At 41.7% G+C, this 16,245-nt stretch overlaps 1 protein-coding gene across 1 annotated transcript; it reads right to left on the bottom strand.

The window, feature by feature from the left end:
- Window positions 1–907: 907 nt before the first annotated feature.
- Window positions 908–3,104, bottom strand: LOC104448813 (aldehyde oxidase GLOX-like). Its single transcript, XM_010062723.3, has one exon. The coding sequence runs from the start codon at window positions 2,862–2,864 to the stop codon at window positions 1,167–1,169; it is 1,698 nt and encodes a 565-aa protein (XP_010061025.2). The 5' UTR covers window positions 2,865–3,104; the 3' UTR covers window positions 908–1,166.
- Window positions 3,105–16,245: the final 13,141 nt, after the last annotated feature.

Raw genomic sequence — 16,245 nt, 5'->3', positions numbered from 1 at the left:
AAGAAGACATTATAATGGAGAAGAGAAATGTGATAAAGAAAAAATTTGAGAAACTTTGATACCACGAAAGATTACGAATTGAAATTTGATCATGCGCAAATTGGTGTGGAGGTTTGTACAATATTTACAATGTGTACATGAGTGGAAAAATCATAATTGAAAAGATTTTACAAAAAGATAAGAATCTATAATATTATCAAAGATTTACTCTATCAGTGGAATTTATTTACTCCATTAATGGAATTGCACAAATCGTGGAAGATTGATTCTATGAATGGAATTGCCGCAGATTGCGGGAGATGTGCTCTATCACCCACATAGCAAAGGAAATAGCATGCCATTTAGTATCAGCTTTTCCTTATGAAATGAATTATGAGAGCACCGAATTTTTCCCATCATACGATCACCGGAGTGATCTTCCCGACAGAGCTCCGACTCGAGGCCTTCCGGCCGCCGTACCTGGACTCGGAGCACTCGGGCTCCCGCCCGCGGATAATCTACCCGACCTCTCAGGCCAAGATCGGGTACTCGCAGAGATTCTCGGTCCGGTTCGCGGTGGCGGGGAACGTGTCCCTCGATGCGGTGGTGGTGACAACGGTGGCGCCACCGTTCAACACGTACTCCTTCTCGATGAACCAGCGGTTGCTGGTGATCGGCGGCGGTACAGTGGTCAAGGTCAGGAATTCGGCTTACGCGGCACAGGCAGTGGCTTCAGGTTCGCGTAATCTGGCGCCGGCGGGATATTACATGCTATTCGTAGAATCGTAGTTCACCAAGGGATTCTGAGCGAGGGCATTTGGGTCTTGACAACCATAATTAGAATTTAGATGCTGGGACTAACGAGTGGATACATATAAACCACGTCGAATTTGAATCCTATTGATTGCAAGCTTGATATCCAAAAGGCAACACTAATGATAAGAACTTTATAAATATAATAAGAATTTCGACAAATCTGTAAATATATATATACGGTATGACCGTTTGAAAAAAATAAAGAGAGAAATTGCTAAATAAAACCGACCAACCAAACTTCCCCATTAAAAAAGTTTTCATGAGAAAATATAGAATTCACTGGGAGAAAAATATAAATATCGAAAAAATAGAATTATTTACGCGGCAAGTATTAAAAAAATCTGAAGAAAAATTCAATCCTCTCTCGCTGATTACTGTATCTGGACCCAAATGCCCTCGCTCGGAATTCCTTGGTGGACCACGAATAGCAGGTAATATCCCGCCGGCGCCAGATTATGCGAACCCGGAGCCACCGCCTGTGCTGCATAAGCCGAATTCCCGACCTTGACCACCGTACCGCTGCCGATCACCAGCAACCGCTGGTTCATGGAGAAGGAGTGCGTGTTGAACGGCGGCGCCACCATTGTCACTGCCACTGCATCAAGGGACACGTTCCCCGTCACCGTGAACCGGACCGAGAATCTCTGCGAGTACCCGATCTTGGCCTGAGAGGTTGGGTAGATTATCCGTGGGCGGGAGCCCGAGTGCTCCGGGTCCAGGTACGGCGGTCGGAAGGCCTCGAGCCGGAGCTCCGTCGGGAAGATCACTCCGGTGAAGTTGTAGAAGATGTGGGGGTTGCTCCCGCCGACGAGCACCCGCCCGTCCCGCAGCAGCACTGCCGTGGAGTGGTACACCCGCGGGATCCCCGACGGGTCCTGGAGCGCGAAGCGCCCGCCGGCTGGTCCGTCGGGCTTGTAGATGACCGGGTTGAGGACCGGGTTCCGGCCGAACTCCCAGCCGGCGGTCCCCGCTGCCACGCCGTTGATGATCAGGACGTCGCCGTTCGGAAGCAGCACCATGTCGCCCATGGCCCGAGCCCCGGGCATCGTCTCCATGGCCCATTGCGGGTTCGGATCGGTTATTTTGATCCGCCCGCAGGTGTTCAAGGCCCCGAGAAATTTCCCACCCGAGGCCTGCTTGAAAGCTCCTTTCGGAGCTCCGCCGCAGACCAACACCTCAGCTTCGACATTTCCAGTGGGTCGACCGGCGGTCTTCAGCGGAAGCAACACGGACGAGCCCGTGCTCGGGTAACATCTTGGGTCGCCGCCGGGCATTGTCGGGTACGTTCGGACCACCTTTTGGTTCACGTAATCGAACAATATCGCGCGGTTGTTCGCGAAAATGAACAGATTGCCGTCGACGTTGAGGTGGACGAACGGGTAGAGATTGTTCTCGAGGCCCGGGTCGTTGGTCTGGACCAGGAACGGCAGGCTGTAGACGTTCGGAGCAGAGGAGCTCTTCGGGTAGAACTCGTAGTTGAACTGCCGCCGGCCGCCGATCACAATCTGGCGGCCGTCGGGGAGGATCTGATTGGTCGCGTACCAGCGGCGCGCCGCCAGGCCGTTCCGGATCTCCTGCCAGTCGCAGCGGCGGTCCGAGCACGGGGCGAAGGTCCGGACCTGCCGCTCCCCGTCGTTGTATCCGCCGGTCTGGACGAGGGTGCCGTCGGACGTGACGGCGCCGGAGGAGCACCAGACGTCGGTCTGGACCATGAGGGGGCGGAAGCTGTTGGAGGCGACGTCGTACTCCACGGAGTGCGCGGTGCAGTCGTCGACGACGACGGCCTCCGAGGGGTCGTGGCGGCACTTGCCGTCCGGGAGGGAGAGGTTGGACTTGCCGAAGTCGGTGCGGTCGTAGATGACCACGCGGTCGTTGTGGAGGAGCTGCATGTGCATGGCCACGATGCCGATGTTGCTCTGCAGCAGCTGCCACCGTGCCGTGGCCGCCGCCGCCGCGGTGAAGGCCCCGGGCGGCGTCAGCTGGGTGGCCAAGAGCAGGAAGAAGCAGCACAGTGTCAAGCGGAGGCTCGAAGCGCGACCACGAGAGGGAGACGTCATCTCGATTTGCATGGGGTCTTTTCAAGCTGTTAGGGAGAGCGACGGAGAGCGACGGAGAGAAGACTTGAAACAAAGGTTTCGCTCACCAGAAATTCCTAGATCAATGCGTATTTATTCAACCAACAGCTACCCCTATTGCGATTTTTCGAATTCGAAACACGAATCCGATAAATTCATCAAATAAATGATGGATATGATCTTGAATGGGGCGAGAAGACTATTTATAGACTCGGCATACTGTCATTGGCACGTGAGGAGGAGATTGTTTAGGATGATACGTCGAATAAACCCGTAATCGAACTTGAGTTATTTAATTATTTATGTGAGGTGGGGGATGCTTTTTTGGCTTTTGGCTTTTGGCTTTTGGCTTTTCGACGCACATGGTATTGAATTGGTTGGTTGGTCGTGGGTCATCGGACGAGTTTTTGGGCACCATAAAACGATTAGACCAAAGGGGAGGTGGTTCGAGGAATTTACTCTTGAATGATGATCATATCCTTCTTCGGAATTGAATAACCCGCCGAGGACCGCAACCGCCCGGATGATTAATGCTCCCCTCGAATTCCCCTTCCTGCTTATCGAGGAGAATCGATTTCGTGGTGGGTACATTTGGTGCAAATGTCAAATTAGGACAAAAAAGATGGGGAAGCGATTCGCCTGACTTTTCATTAGTCTCGACGGATGGACATCGGTGGTTGGTTGCGTATCTTGTTAAAAACTAAGATGTAGACACTATTTATGCCGAAATGAAGGGGAGGAAAAGGACGAAACTAGTGAACAGTCACGGTTTAGTTAGAGCTCGCATGCCTGATATTTTTGGGGTAATTTGAAGTTTGAGATATGGGTAAGATCAATTCACAAGAAATTTGACCTGGCTCATTGAGTAAAAACACTCAGTTTGTTATATTGATGAGCGTGTTAGGAAAGTAGACGATTGCATTGGATATTAAGAGCGCCGCGTAATTGGAGAGGTGATAATTTAAAAGATGAGCATTTTGAAAAGATAAATAAAGTAAGTTCAAGATTTGAGCGAGAATCTCTCTATTTATGTTCGGTATTTTTACCAATGTCTCGACAAATCTCTACCATTAATAGATAGGACATCGATCAAAGTGGAAGATTTCGCTCCAGACGTCGTCGATGGTTCATCATCGGGGACCAAGTCGAGAGAACAATGCTAAGGACACTTTGTGGACGCATAGATCAAGGAAACAATCGATTCTAGCAAATGCCGTTATAAATTGCACGTGAAAGGTTAGTGCCGTTCAAAATCGGAACTCCTCCGCACATCAGGTTGCCTGAAATGGGCAGCATCGGGTCCGGTGCGGACTAGTCGGGCGGTCGAAAAACTCCAAACCAATGTGCCGATGTTAAAAAGGGAAAAAGAAACGGAGAGACTATAGGGAGATAGAGAGCAAAGAATCTATTCCCCACGTGCGAAAACGAAACCGCGTCCAAAACCTTTGAAAAAGGGCCACGAGCTAGAAAGGGGGGCTTTAGCAAAAGAAACATGGCCCGATCTCGAATCACGTCTCCTGTCTATCTGCCCGCCCCCTTTTCTTCTTGGCCTTTCCTTCTTCTTTCTTCTTCTTCCTCTTCTCTCTCTCTCTCTCTCTCTCTCTCTCTCTCTAAAATCTTACTGTAATGTCGGTGAGGTAATGTCGTCCTGCAAGGCAAGATCAAGATGTAAGTGCTGTCCTTCTGTTTCTCATGAACACGCCATACAGATTCCAAAACAAAATTACAAGTTACATTTTACATTAAAAAAAAAGAAAAAATTGTCCAAACAATCCTAGACTTATTTTTTTTTTATTAATTTAGTCATAAACCTTTTTTTGTCAATTGGATCACAAAATTTTTCACGCTTTACCAACTAAGTCAATTTAACTAATTTTGACATGGAAATCGCTAATGTGGACACTTATCAACTAGCCGTTCTGCATAATGCAAGCAGTTTTGAGGTTGATAGGGTTTAATAGAATTTTTTTAATTTTTTTTATTCTTTTCCCCACATTGTTAATTGAATGGACGTGATGATCAGATTCTATTATTTGTTGGCGGCCAATAATGAGGAAAAAAAATGATAATTCGCTGCTTCTTTTTTGGGTTTTAATCAAAAAGATCTCTCATTCCATGGGGGCATCACTATCCTTCGGACCAGAAAAATGTCGCTCTCCTCTGCCGGTCGGATGCCTGTCCTGTGGGAAAAGCATATGTTGTCCGTCTCCCGCCCAACTCATTTGGCGAGTCAATCATTTTTTCTTGTCTTTGCTTTCGCTCTTTCGGGTCGTGTCCTGCGAGAGCCCCCACACGGGTTTCTTCCGTCACTGCTCATCGACGTGCCTTCAACGTAATGTCAAAGGCCCCAATAAATACATAAGTCTCGCTTACTTTCACGCCGGCAGGACAGGTTCGGAAGTCGTGCCGACGCGGTCAATGTGACATCGAAGCCTTGGTGGGATTGTTAGGGTGTCGGGTATACCTCCTCCGATCACACATCATTTGCATTCAGATATTACTCGATTTTATCATGTTAAAATATTTCAATATTAAATTACACATTCGTATAGTAATGTAGGCCTTTAAAATAGTCTAGATTGACAATGTAAGATATGGTAATAGAAGTTTTAGAATTATTAGGGAAAAGTGTAAAAAAAGTCATAAATTCATTGCATTAGTAGAAATTTAATTATAAATCTTTCAATTGGACCAATTGAATCTTAAATCTGTTCACATTGGTACGAGTTTAGTCTATCTAACCAATTTAAGTTAGAAATTACTGATATGAGTGTCGGTGGTCCACGTGACATTACGCGTTGATTAGATTTTGTTCATTGAATGTGGCCGAAAAGGGCTTAAAAAATTGATATTTTGCTGCTTCTTTTTTGGGTTTTGAATAAAAAAAACATCGACTTTCCTTCGAATCTTCTTTGGACTAGAAACATGACGCTCCTCTCCAATCTCCACTGGTTCGGTGTTTGTCCTGGGGAAGAAAGCATATGTTGTCTGTCTCCCCGCCCAACCCATTTGACGGGTCGATCCTTTTTTCTTTTTTTTTTTTTTTTTTTTTTAATATAAAAATTCTCATCTTTGCTTTTGCTGTTTCGCGTCATGTGCTGTGAGAGCCCACGCGCCTATAACATTCTGTCCGCGCCCCGATAGATAAGTCTGCGCCGGCAGCACGGGGACCGGAAGCCGTGCCGGCACGGTCAAGGTGACATCGAAGCCCTAATGGGAATGTTTGGGATTCGGGGTTTATCTTGTCTGATCACACACCGTTCGCGTTCGGACACTGTTCTAGTATATAATGTTAGAATAATTTAAGTATTAAATTACGCATTTGTCTCGGTTTAGACCTTCAAAATGGTCTGCACTCGCAATATATCGCATGGTACTAGAGGCTTTAGGCTTAGTCTAGAGACCTTAAGCTTTCGACAGAAACTCTTCGATGTGATCCCACGAAATCTCCCAATAATTAAGTCTGCATACAGTCAAATTAACAGGACTTTGTAACGTGTATCCAGGGCGATGGCTCCTGCTTTCGTTTCTCAAATTCTAATTATAAGATGTGGGCCGACCTCACGCAATTTATGGAGCATCCAAAAATTGCTGGGTTTCATTTTTGCCCCCTTTATTACGTCCACATCACTTTTTTCCACATTAGACGCTGATGGTAAATCCATTGGGACCATTTTGCCAAAATTTAATAGATGATGAAATATCATTTATTGAAATTCAATAGGAGATGGGGTCTGTGGAAATTCTGGATAGAACTATATTTTAATCAATGATGAAGCCCAATGACATAAAAAGTTTTGTCATAATTTAATCAACCGCAAGGTGCAATGACATAAAAATGCGATTTTAATTGACAGCGATATCTAAAAATTACAATTAAGATAATTGCCAAAATTTAATTGATAATGAGATACCTGAAACTACGATTAAGGAACATGAATTGAAAGATAATAAGGTTTTTTTGTTGATTCATTCGAGATTACGAGACTCAAGTAAATAATTAATTTCACGTCTCTTATTATCTAGCCACGTTTATCTAAAAAGAGCTTCAATATCATAATATATCAATAGATTTGCATGGCTTTCGCTGTTTATCAAATTTTGTTACCATCGACTGAGTCGGTTTCTCATCGATTATCACAAGGAAAAATAAAAAATAAAAAGTTAAGAAGAGTCAGCTCAAAGACTTGGCTAAGAAGAAAAATCGGGGGAGGGTGGGTGGGTGGGAAGTATATTCTTTAGAGCTGTGTTGAGCAAAGCAAAGGCTGTATGCATTCAATTCTCCCTTCCTTTCGGTGCCTCTCTCTTCTGACAAATTCTAAAGATAGAGAGATTGCGCTCCCCAGATTGGCAGATGTTGTTCATTCCTTGGCCTACTAAGCACATCTCTCTCTCTCTCTCCTCCTTTTGCGCACCCCATCTTTTTCATTATCGATTTCGATACACAAGGAATAAATGCAGATACGTCTGACCACGGAAAAAGCAGGATATGTTACTATTTTTGTATTCTCCTATGCAAAAAATACACGGCACTTGGGGATTTGAGAGGTGGAATGTGATTTGTAGTGGGCCAAGAGAGAAGGAATGAGATGCTTTTGGTTTCCATAATGCGAAGTCCCCGATGTGAACGATGGAAGTTCCCCATGTTCGCGCCTATTAATGCCAAGTACGAGCTGTCAGCAAGAACCACGGGCGGAGAGAGCGCGATTGAATGCGATTACCAACCCTACCATAATGACGTGGGCCCTCTTGGCCTTTTAGCATCCTCGTACACAAAGGCCGGAACGTGCGAGTAGGTTCCTAATGGACAGCAATCGATTGTATGTTGTCCTCGTCCTACAAATGAGATTTGCCACCTATGTGGCTGTTCAGGCTTCTGTTCGTCAACGTAGCCTGATTGAGCAAAGAGATTCTAATGTGTAAGAGCACTTCATTGAATACTTTTATTAGGATAAATCGGCTCCACGTTGGAAAACAAAAAAAACTTGCACAGGATCCTAGGTATTGACTCGCAACAACCCCCCTCCCAAATAAAATAACCCATTGAAAGTCTCCAACATGGTATGCCAAACTTTGATACAATGCATTTAATAGACATATAGCACGGTTTCATTTTTTTTTTTTTTTGGGTCAAATATCACAAGATTTCAACATGCCTATCAATGATGCGACAAGATATGATGCGGCACGATACACTAATCTAATTACAAATGTTATGTTGACATGTATACATGATAAACACTTGGAACATGTTAATACATGAAAACATGTGTTAACGCGTCATTTCAACCCTCCTCCAAATAACATGATCTTGATTTCATATTACATCTAAATTGTATCATTAAGTCGTTTTTTATGTCCTAGGGCCTTTAATCCCTAAAAATGTTATAATATTGCTTCACATTGTTTTTAGCATGGATGTTATTTCTATTAACTTTTAAGGATAAAAAGTTTTGACACGTAGATTCTTGTCTAAACGGATTAAGCATATCAATCTGCGTAAAACATGACTTTTCTCTTGTCATAAACAAGGCCCGCTTATGACACACACTTGTTTACGTCAAATCCAAATCTATTTAGTTAAGTGATTGGCGTCATATCATATTGTGTTGTATCGTAAAATCAGTTATGTCAAGGATCATTTGCCTTACTTTTAATTAAGCTAGGCATGTGGGCTTTGGTCCATAAATAAAAATGTCCCTTACGGTTGACGAGTTGCTTTAGAATGGAGCAAGGACCAGGGATGATTTGGCTAAAGACATGAACTGGGCTTCAAAATGGCCCATCAGCAATGGGCTGGCTCTTTGGAAATGGCCTCGCTATTGGCCCATCAATTATCGTCAACGTGAGTCAAACATCAATAGGAGGGCTGGGCCCAGTAAGCAACCCCCAACCATGTCCTCCATGTTTTTTCTCTGACGCCTTTTATCTTATACCGGTCGCGAGCACCAATTTCGCGTCGAGTTCAAATCGGCCACAATGTTAAGCTTTGGGTACAAATTTGTACTTGGAATCCGGAGCATGGTCGGTTCAGTGATCACGTGTTCAATCTGTCTTCTATGAGATTGGAAGTTCGAGTAATGTCATGAATGAGAAACTATTTGTGCTATTTATTGTTGCCACCTCGTCAGGATGGAGCTCCAACACGTTGGTTGGACAAACTTTGGGCCTTTTTGTGATTTGGATGATGCTAAGCGGTTATGGTGTAAATTAAACATTTCATAATAGGTATGGCTATAATCTTGCTAAGAGTAGGCGGTCAAGGCTTGTTGTCTATTTCACTTGTTTACCAATTAAAGAAATCTAACTTCGCTCTTATGAGAATATAAATGAAAAGTCTAAATAAAAGTTGAATGTTGTGATCATTCATTTTGAGTGTTGGTTAATATCACTGAGTGCACTTAGCTAGGTTCGTAAAGATATTGGCTTATATTAATAAATCACAAGGTAATTATGATTTTAACTGTTTACGATAAGTCACCATATAAAGATGGTGACTTTTTCTATCGTGGAAGCTAAACTTCAACTTTTTATAGAGGCATTTGTTAGATCGTGAGATACTCATATCTTCATATAGAATATTATCCCGAGATTAAGATGTCATGTCCAAAGTAAAAGCTAGAACTTAATTTATTTATTAGATAAACATGTTTCAATTGCACCATTGAATTAAAAGGTAAACAATAATCATGAAGATTCACTTGAACTAGTTACAAAGTTTCGATCGGCTATACATTGGAGACACATCTACCAACCACACCAACAAGATTTTGTATAACAAAAAATAATAAAAGATGCAATGATTGGACAAAATGGATGTCACAAGCGCTCTAGATTTTCAAAAAATAGTAGCGAAAATTGAAGCCCTAAAATGCTAGCGAGGCATGTCCATTGACCTTCTCCCTCCTAAAGCGACAATCAAACAATCAAGGTCAATATACCAATGATAAGGGGTGTTTATAGGTCCCAATCCTATATGGAAATCGAACCGAACTGACTAATTTTAGGTGGTTCTTAATTCTTGAGGAGGATTCGTACCGATCAGATTGAATAAACCAAGTTGGCTCAAAATGATTTCTTTTAATTTTTTTAAAACATAAATCATTTAAAAAAATAATAGCATCGCCATTCTCGAGAATTGGATTGGGACCGGTTCGATCTAATTTTAAGGCTAACAAAGTCGATTATCGGTTCCACAAATTGGAAACTAACCCTATTCAATCTAGTTTCTATTTTGAGGTGGAAACCAGACTTATCAAAATGGGCTTTAAACTCATGAATGAGTCATATATGAGTTACTTCAATTTTGAAGAGTTTACTTTAAATAAGTTTTAAATTTAAAGTCTAAAAATAAATGGGTCTAAATGGATTGAGTTTATAAAGCATTTCCAACCCACTGGACTCATACACACTCTCTCTCTTTCACCCTCTCTAGCCTTATAAAGATATTTCAAAAAATTGAATATATATATATATATAATTAATTTAAGTAGATAATTAATTTCGCGTCTCTTATTATCTAGCTACATCTATCTAAAAAGAGCTTCAATATCATAAAATATCAACAGATTTGCCTGGCTTTCACTGTTTATCAAATTTTGTTACCATCTACTGAGTCGTTTTCTCGTCGATTATCACCAGAAAAATAAAAAATAAAAAGTTAAGAAGAGTCGGCTCAAAGACTTGGCTAAGAAGAAAAATGGGAGGTGGGAGGGAAGTATACTCTTTAGAGCTGTGTTGAGCAAAGCAAAGGCTGTACGCATTCAAGAGAGATTGCGCTCCCCAGATTGGCAGGCCTACTTGGTTCAACTTTGGGGAGATGCAAATTCATTTCCCCGAGTATCTTTGAGTGAAGGGGCATTCTATGAAGGTAAGTGTGTTTGGTTGTGTATATTTTGCAAAGTAGCTTTAAGGTGAAAAGAAAAATGAGGAAAGGAAAAGAAAAGAAAAGGGAGGAGGAGATGCAGCCGAAGAGGGGAAAATTGTGGGGGAGCAGCTGGTGGTGGTGGTGGTGGTGGGGTGGCGGCTCGCTTGAGGTCGGCAACCTAAGGTGACGCCTTGAGTCGCGTAACCCAACCGCCTAGGTCGCTTGACCTTAGGCGGCGTTGCCTGACCTCAGGCCATCTCGTCTGAGGTCACGCAACCTCAGGCGAGGCTTCCCGGTGGTCAAATTTGGGCCTTAGCAGCCAGATCTAGCCACTCATGGCGTTGCTTGGTTCGTGCGCGCTAGGCGACGTTGCCCAAGGTCCGCACAACGGTCGCCTGAGGTTTGTGTGGATCAAGCGACGCCGCCTAAGGTCGCGTGATGTTGCCTAGGTCGTAGGTCACGCCACCCTAGGCGGTGGTCACCCGGCACACGCAACCCCAGGCGACGGAGGCGAGGCATGAAGAAGTCGATGGGCGGGAAGAGAAGATGAACAATGAAGAAAATGGGCCGGGAAGACAAGAAGACAAAGGGGAAGAGACGATGAACAGAAACGCAATTGCATTTCCAAAATGCCCAATGCCCAAAGCACCTTCTCTAACATTCACCTTTCAGCATTGAGAATGCTCACATTTGAGAAACGAGCTTTCAAAAAACATTTGCCAAACACAATTTTTTTTCCTAAGGGACTTTGGGGCCCAAAGCTCTTTAAAAAAGTCAAACCAAACGGGCCTAACCATGTCTCTCTCTCTCCCCTTCTTTTGCCCACAAAATCCAAATCCCAGGTCAATCAGAATCTAGCCCCCACCGCCGTTTCACACCGCCGGCAAGGCTGATGACTCAGGTCCCCAAACATGGCTTGCACGCCATGGAGACGAGACGCGGCGCATCCGAGCCATCGCAGACTTTTTTTTTAGATTGGTAGCTTTAACGATGCGCCTCCGAAACACTAGGAATCATTTAAGTCACATGACACAAGTGCCTAGGCACACGGGTTCGATGATTCCGGGAATAAAAGCGACATTGTTTCGTGGGACCAGCAGGGTGAATGTTGTGCCCTTCACAGAAGAACAGCAGATTAGCAGCATCTGCAGACATCCCTACTGCTAGGTGACTCGGTACTTTTGTTCCGATTCTAGGCCGATTCTCCATCGTGCAGGCCTTTTCCCCTTCTTGTTTCCCTCCATCTTTAGATTTCACGTGATCGCTCATCGAGTTTGGAGATTTGCCAATTCTGCTCATTCGGGTACGAAGAAGATCCGAAACTGCCCTAAATAGTCAACACCCCGACGTGACATTACCAAAGACAAGCGATTGATTATCTAATAATTAGAGATGAACATGATTTTAGAGTAAAATCAAGAACTCGAAAATCGGATCGCCCATGCTAGAACTAATAACCTTTATTAGTCCAGTTCTCGAGCTCTAGGATGTGCATGGTAAGTTTTAGGTTTCAAAAATTGAGAAACTTGTTTTGACGGATAAGCTCTAAAGAATCTATAACCTAAAATAAATCTTTATATTTTTCTTGTTCTATATTTTCATGCAATCTTATGGCATTCTAAGCATATAATGATGAGTGTGAAATTTAAAACCATTAGTTTGAACTTTCATATTTGACGATATCCATAACTAAGATTTTTACTTTGGTAATATTTCATAATATTTATGTCTCTAAATATGAAATGTGATTAGTGGATTGAAAATGCGATGATGCATTATAATTATTTAATTAAGAGTATAGGTAGAATATGGATAGACCTTAACTAAAATCTGTGACATGGTGGGTTCAATGTTCTTAAGTATGTAGAGTAAGTTCCAATTTTAAAAATAAATAAAATTATGGAACTTATTTTGATGCGTAAGTTTTTGGTGGAACTTAGAACTTCTCACCCCTACTAATAATACATCAAAATGGGAATTTCTGTTAATTGAGTGGCGCCATTGAAGCAATCCAGACATTGCATATTTGTACTAGGACTCTGCATTGTAACGTTACGTTTATTTAAAGGCGATCTATTAAACACTTTAATGAAGAGTCAAAAATGATGGATGCAGAAGTCGGCGGTCCTCCGCTTCACCACTCCCATTTCCTTAAACCTCATAGGATAGGATGATGGAGACGATTGGAATGGGCCGTCGCACAGTGTCGAGCTCTAATTCCCACGAGAACCCGCGGGAGATCGGATCGAATCTCCGCCGATAAGAGGAAGAGTCCTTGCGTTCTCATGGCAACTTGTGCATACGTGGGGTCGTGGCCTTCATCTCGAACACACTATGGAACTCAAGAATCGCCATTTTTTCTTCTCCGAGGGTCGTGAAGAATGCAGGCCAGGGAAAGCGAACGAATCGATGTTGTAATCAGGCCAGGCATGTCACTTGTCAATAATCCATTTGGGAACAGCTGGCGATGAACAAAACGAAAGTACATTAAGCGTAGAGAGAAGAGAAGCGTACGAAATTGGCTAAAATAAATGAGTAAGCCCACTAATCATGTCATAATCATTGAAACGGACGTGATTTTGGACATGTTTGATGGATGATGCAATGCCGATGAATTGACATGTTGTGTGTGGATAAAAGCTGTCGAGCAGGACTCATTAGGTTGTCGAGCTGAAGGCGCAGGCCAAAGTTTTTATTTATATATGCACAGAAAAATAGTTAGAAAATGAGAAGAGGAGTTGAAAGCTGCCTAAATTATTCTTGATCACGACCTTCTTTTTCTTTTCTCCTTTTTTGGTGAGGGCGGCTAAGGAAAGCGAGTCTCGTTTTCGATAAAGAACCCAAAAAAACCGAATAGGCAGCGGAAGCTTCGCGTGCTCTCGATTCGAGTCATTCCTACGTACACATGCCCATGTATGAAACGAGTCTTGAATGAGTTGTCCATGCAACGAAGTTAACGCAAAAGGACATTGCAGTTCTCTCTTCGGATCTCGACCTCGCTCTCGCTTCATTGATTGCGACGTGTCGTGAGCCATCAATCAATCAAAATCTGTTTTCCCTCCGCACGCATCTCCCGCCTCCTTCTCGTTTTAGGTTAATACCACTAATAATCCAAACCTAACATCCCACGACGCTCATGTCCCAATCTAATTCCGTGTCATGTAAACAGTCAAAAAACGGTACCCCACGATGCATGTTTGTAGCTCAAACTAGATTTCGTGTCGCGAAAAATCCTGACCCTGTATCCCCTCACGCAAACTAATATTCGGGGAAATCTGTCATATTATAGGGATAACGGTTTGGGAATTTTGGCAAGACGAAAATTAGCTTAAGATGCATGCGTCTCGCAAGCGTCAATTTTGAATATCTAGTGGTATCGAGCCTTTTACTTTTGAGAGACAAAGGGTGAAGCTGGGTAGCTTAAGAGATAGGGGAAATAGCCCGTTCTTAACATGAAAATGATGTGTATCGCCTCACTTTAGGAAGGAATAGTAGTTACACTAAAGTTGCACCCAAGTTTCTATTAAAAAGAGCAAGATACGTCGATTTAATAACCCAACATATTTATATTCAAAGATTAGCTAAATCCTTAGGAATTGTAGACATTATGGAAATGGAGTATAGATTAGGTTTGTCACTATCTAGGGAAGGTCCTGTTTCTTTTTCTTTTTTCTTATTTCGTTTTTCTCCTGATCAAGTGATTTTCCTAATAAAGTAAAAATGTCTTGTACTTATGCAGATTAATAAAGATTTCGTTTGTTTTGCGAAAAATAGATGATTTGAAAAATGTAATAAAAATAATCGCTTATGCCACTTAAATAATTAGTAATGGAAAAAATTATCATTATTGTTAATAATTTATGTCCAAATGTTTTTTTGATAATAAAAATATTTTGCGTTCATTCATGTTTTTTTAAGAGACATGAGTGATCATTTTTAAGAAAATATGTTTTAAATCAATCATTTTCTATAAAATAAACGGAGCCAAAAAGTCTAGGAAGGGTGTTGAACGAAGAAGATGAAGTCACTAACTCATTCACACTTTGTCTCTAAGTTATATGTTTAGTTACGAAATTTTGATAAATATGATCAAGTCACGAAGATGAGCTTTTTAGGTGGTCGGGTATTGTTAACTGAATATTAATTTGCGATGAAATGTAAGCAACAAAAAAAGAAGGGCCGAAATTTAATACATCATTTTAATTTCAGAAAACTATGATAAAAAAGAAACATTGCATGTGAATTTACGTTATACACGTGCAAATTTCAACGTTTCGTAAAATTACGAAGTCATTCCGAGTAGGCAAGTCCAGCCATTATTTGGGAATGGTAATCGAATTTTATCAATTAATTTTGTTGATTCAAGCAGCATGAATTCTCTCGCATGTGTTCAGAATTCACATTCAAAACTTCCTCTCCCATTTATCCTACTTACTTACTTTTTTTTTCTTCTTCTTTGTGTATACATTTACCATCTTCCTAAAATACACGTGTCTAGTAGCAGTGTCTACTCTTCGCAGTGTTTAGAATCAGGGGTACTGGTTAGACATGCTGGTTCTAGACACTATCTAACTAGTAAGAAGCAAGCTTCCAACAGGAGTTTCCAGTGAAAGTCCGGCAACCCAATGCTCAATCCGGCAACCCAATTGAAGAGAAAGTTTTTGTTCCCTCTCTGCTGGGAATATCCCCAAATTTTACATGCAGAGTTTAAACAAAGCAGCTTTATAACATATTCAGGTCCTCGAGGTAGTTTACTTTGTTAGCGAAATAAAAAGGAGGAGATGATTGTTTTCCATCTTAAATATTTACCAAAATTTTTATTTGTAACTATGATCGAATGAATAATGAATTTTCATTACAAAAGTAAGTTAAAAGAAAATAAACTTAAATTTGGATCTCAATCCTTCAAAAATTTAAAATTCAATTTAAATGACCCTCATCCTGCAATGATTTGGATCGATTTTTCAAATCAAATTTGATTTTCAAAGTTATTCTTTCATAAATATTTTTTTTTCATAAATATTTAGACATGCATGTTTTCAACAAGATTTTGTGTTACCAAAATTGCAAGATTGACAAGTAGAATCAATAAAATAGCCATAAAAAAGATGAGTCTTTTCTCTTTTTTAATACAATATTTATAAGAGAAGTTTCATAAAATCTTAATTTAAGCAATGTTTAACGATCGTGACTATCATCAGTCAATTTTGACTATGCGTGCTTTGTATCCGGTAGAAATAGGACCTAAGAAAGTAATTTTTTTTTTCCTTAGAATACTAGGAAAACGCAAATATGTTTCATCCAGAAAAACCTCGCCTTTTGACCATTTTAATTTCAAATACATTAACGTACTAAAATAGCCAAATATAAATCCTCTGAATATTAAAATGCGCCATAAGCTAAAAACAAAGTGTGATTTGACAAGTTTAAACATGACTTTGCAGATTGAAATGCTAAATACACAATATATATGCCAACCTATGGTGAAGCCGAACATTTTATCCATGT

The sequence above is a fragment of the Eucalyptus grandis genome, chromosome 6 (genome assembly GCF_016545825.1).
Source record: "Eucalyptus grandis isolate ANBG69807.140 chromosome 6, ASM1654582v1, whole genome shotgun sequence".
NCBI lineage: Eukaryota > Viridiplantae > Streptophyta > Magnoliopsida > Myrtales > Myrtaceae > Eucalyptus > Eucalyptus grandis.
This window is presented reverse-complemented; position numbering and strand designations above follow the sequence as displayed.

Excerpts from the sequence above, each read along its gene's own strand:
- LOC104448813 (XM_010062723.3), bottom strand. The coding sequence starts at position 2,864 with ATGCAAATCGAGATGACGTCTCCCTCTCGTGGTCGCGCTTCGAGCCTC.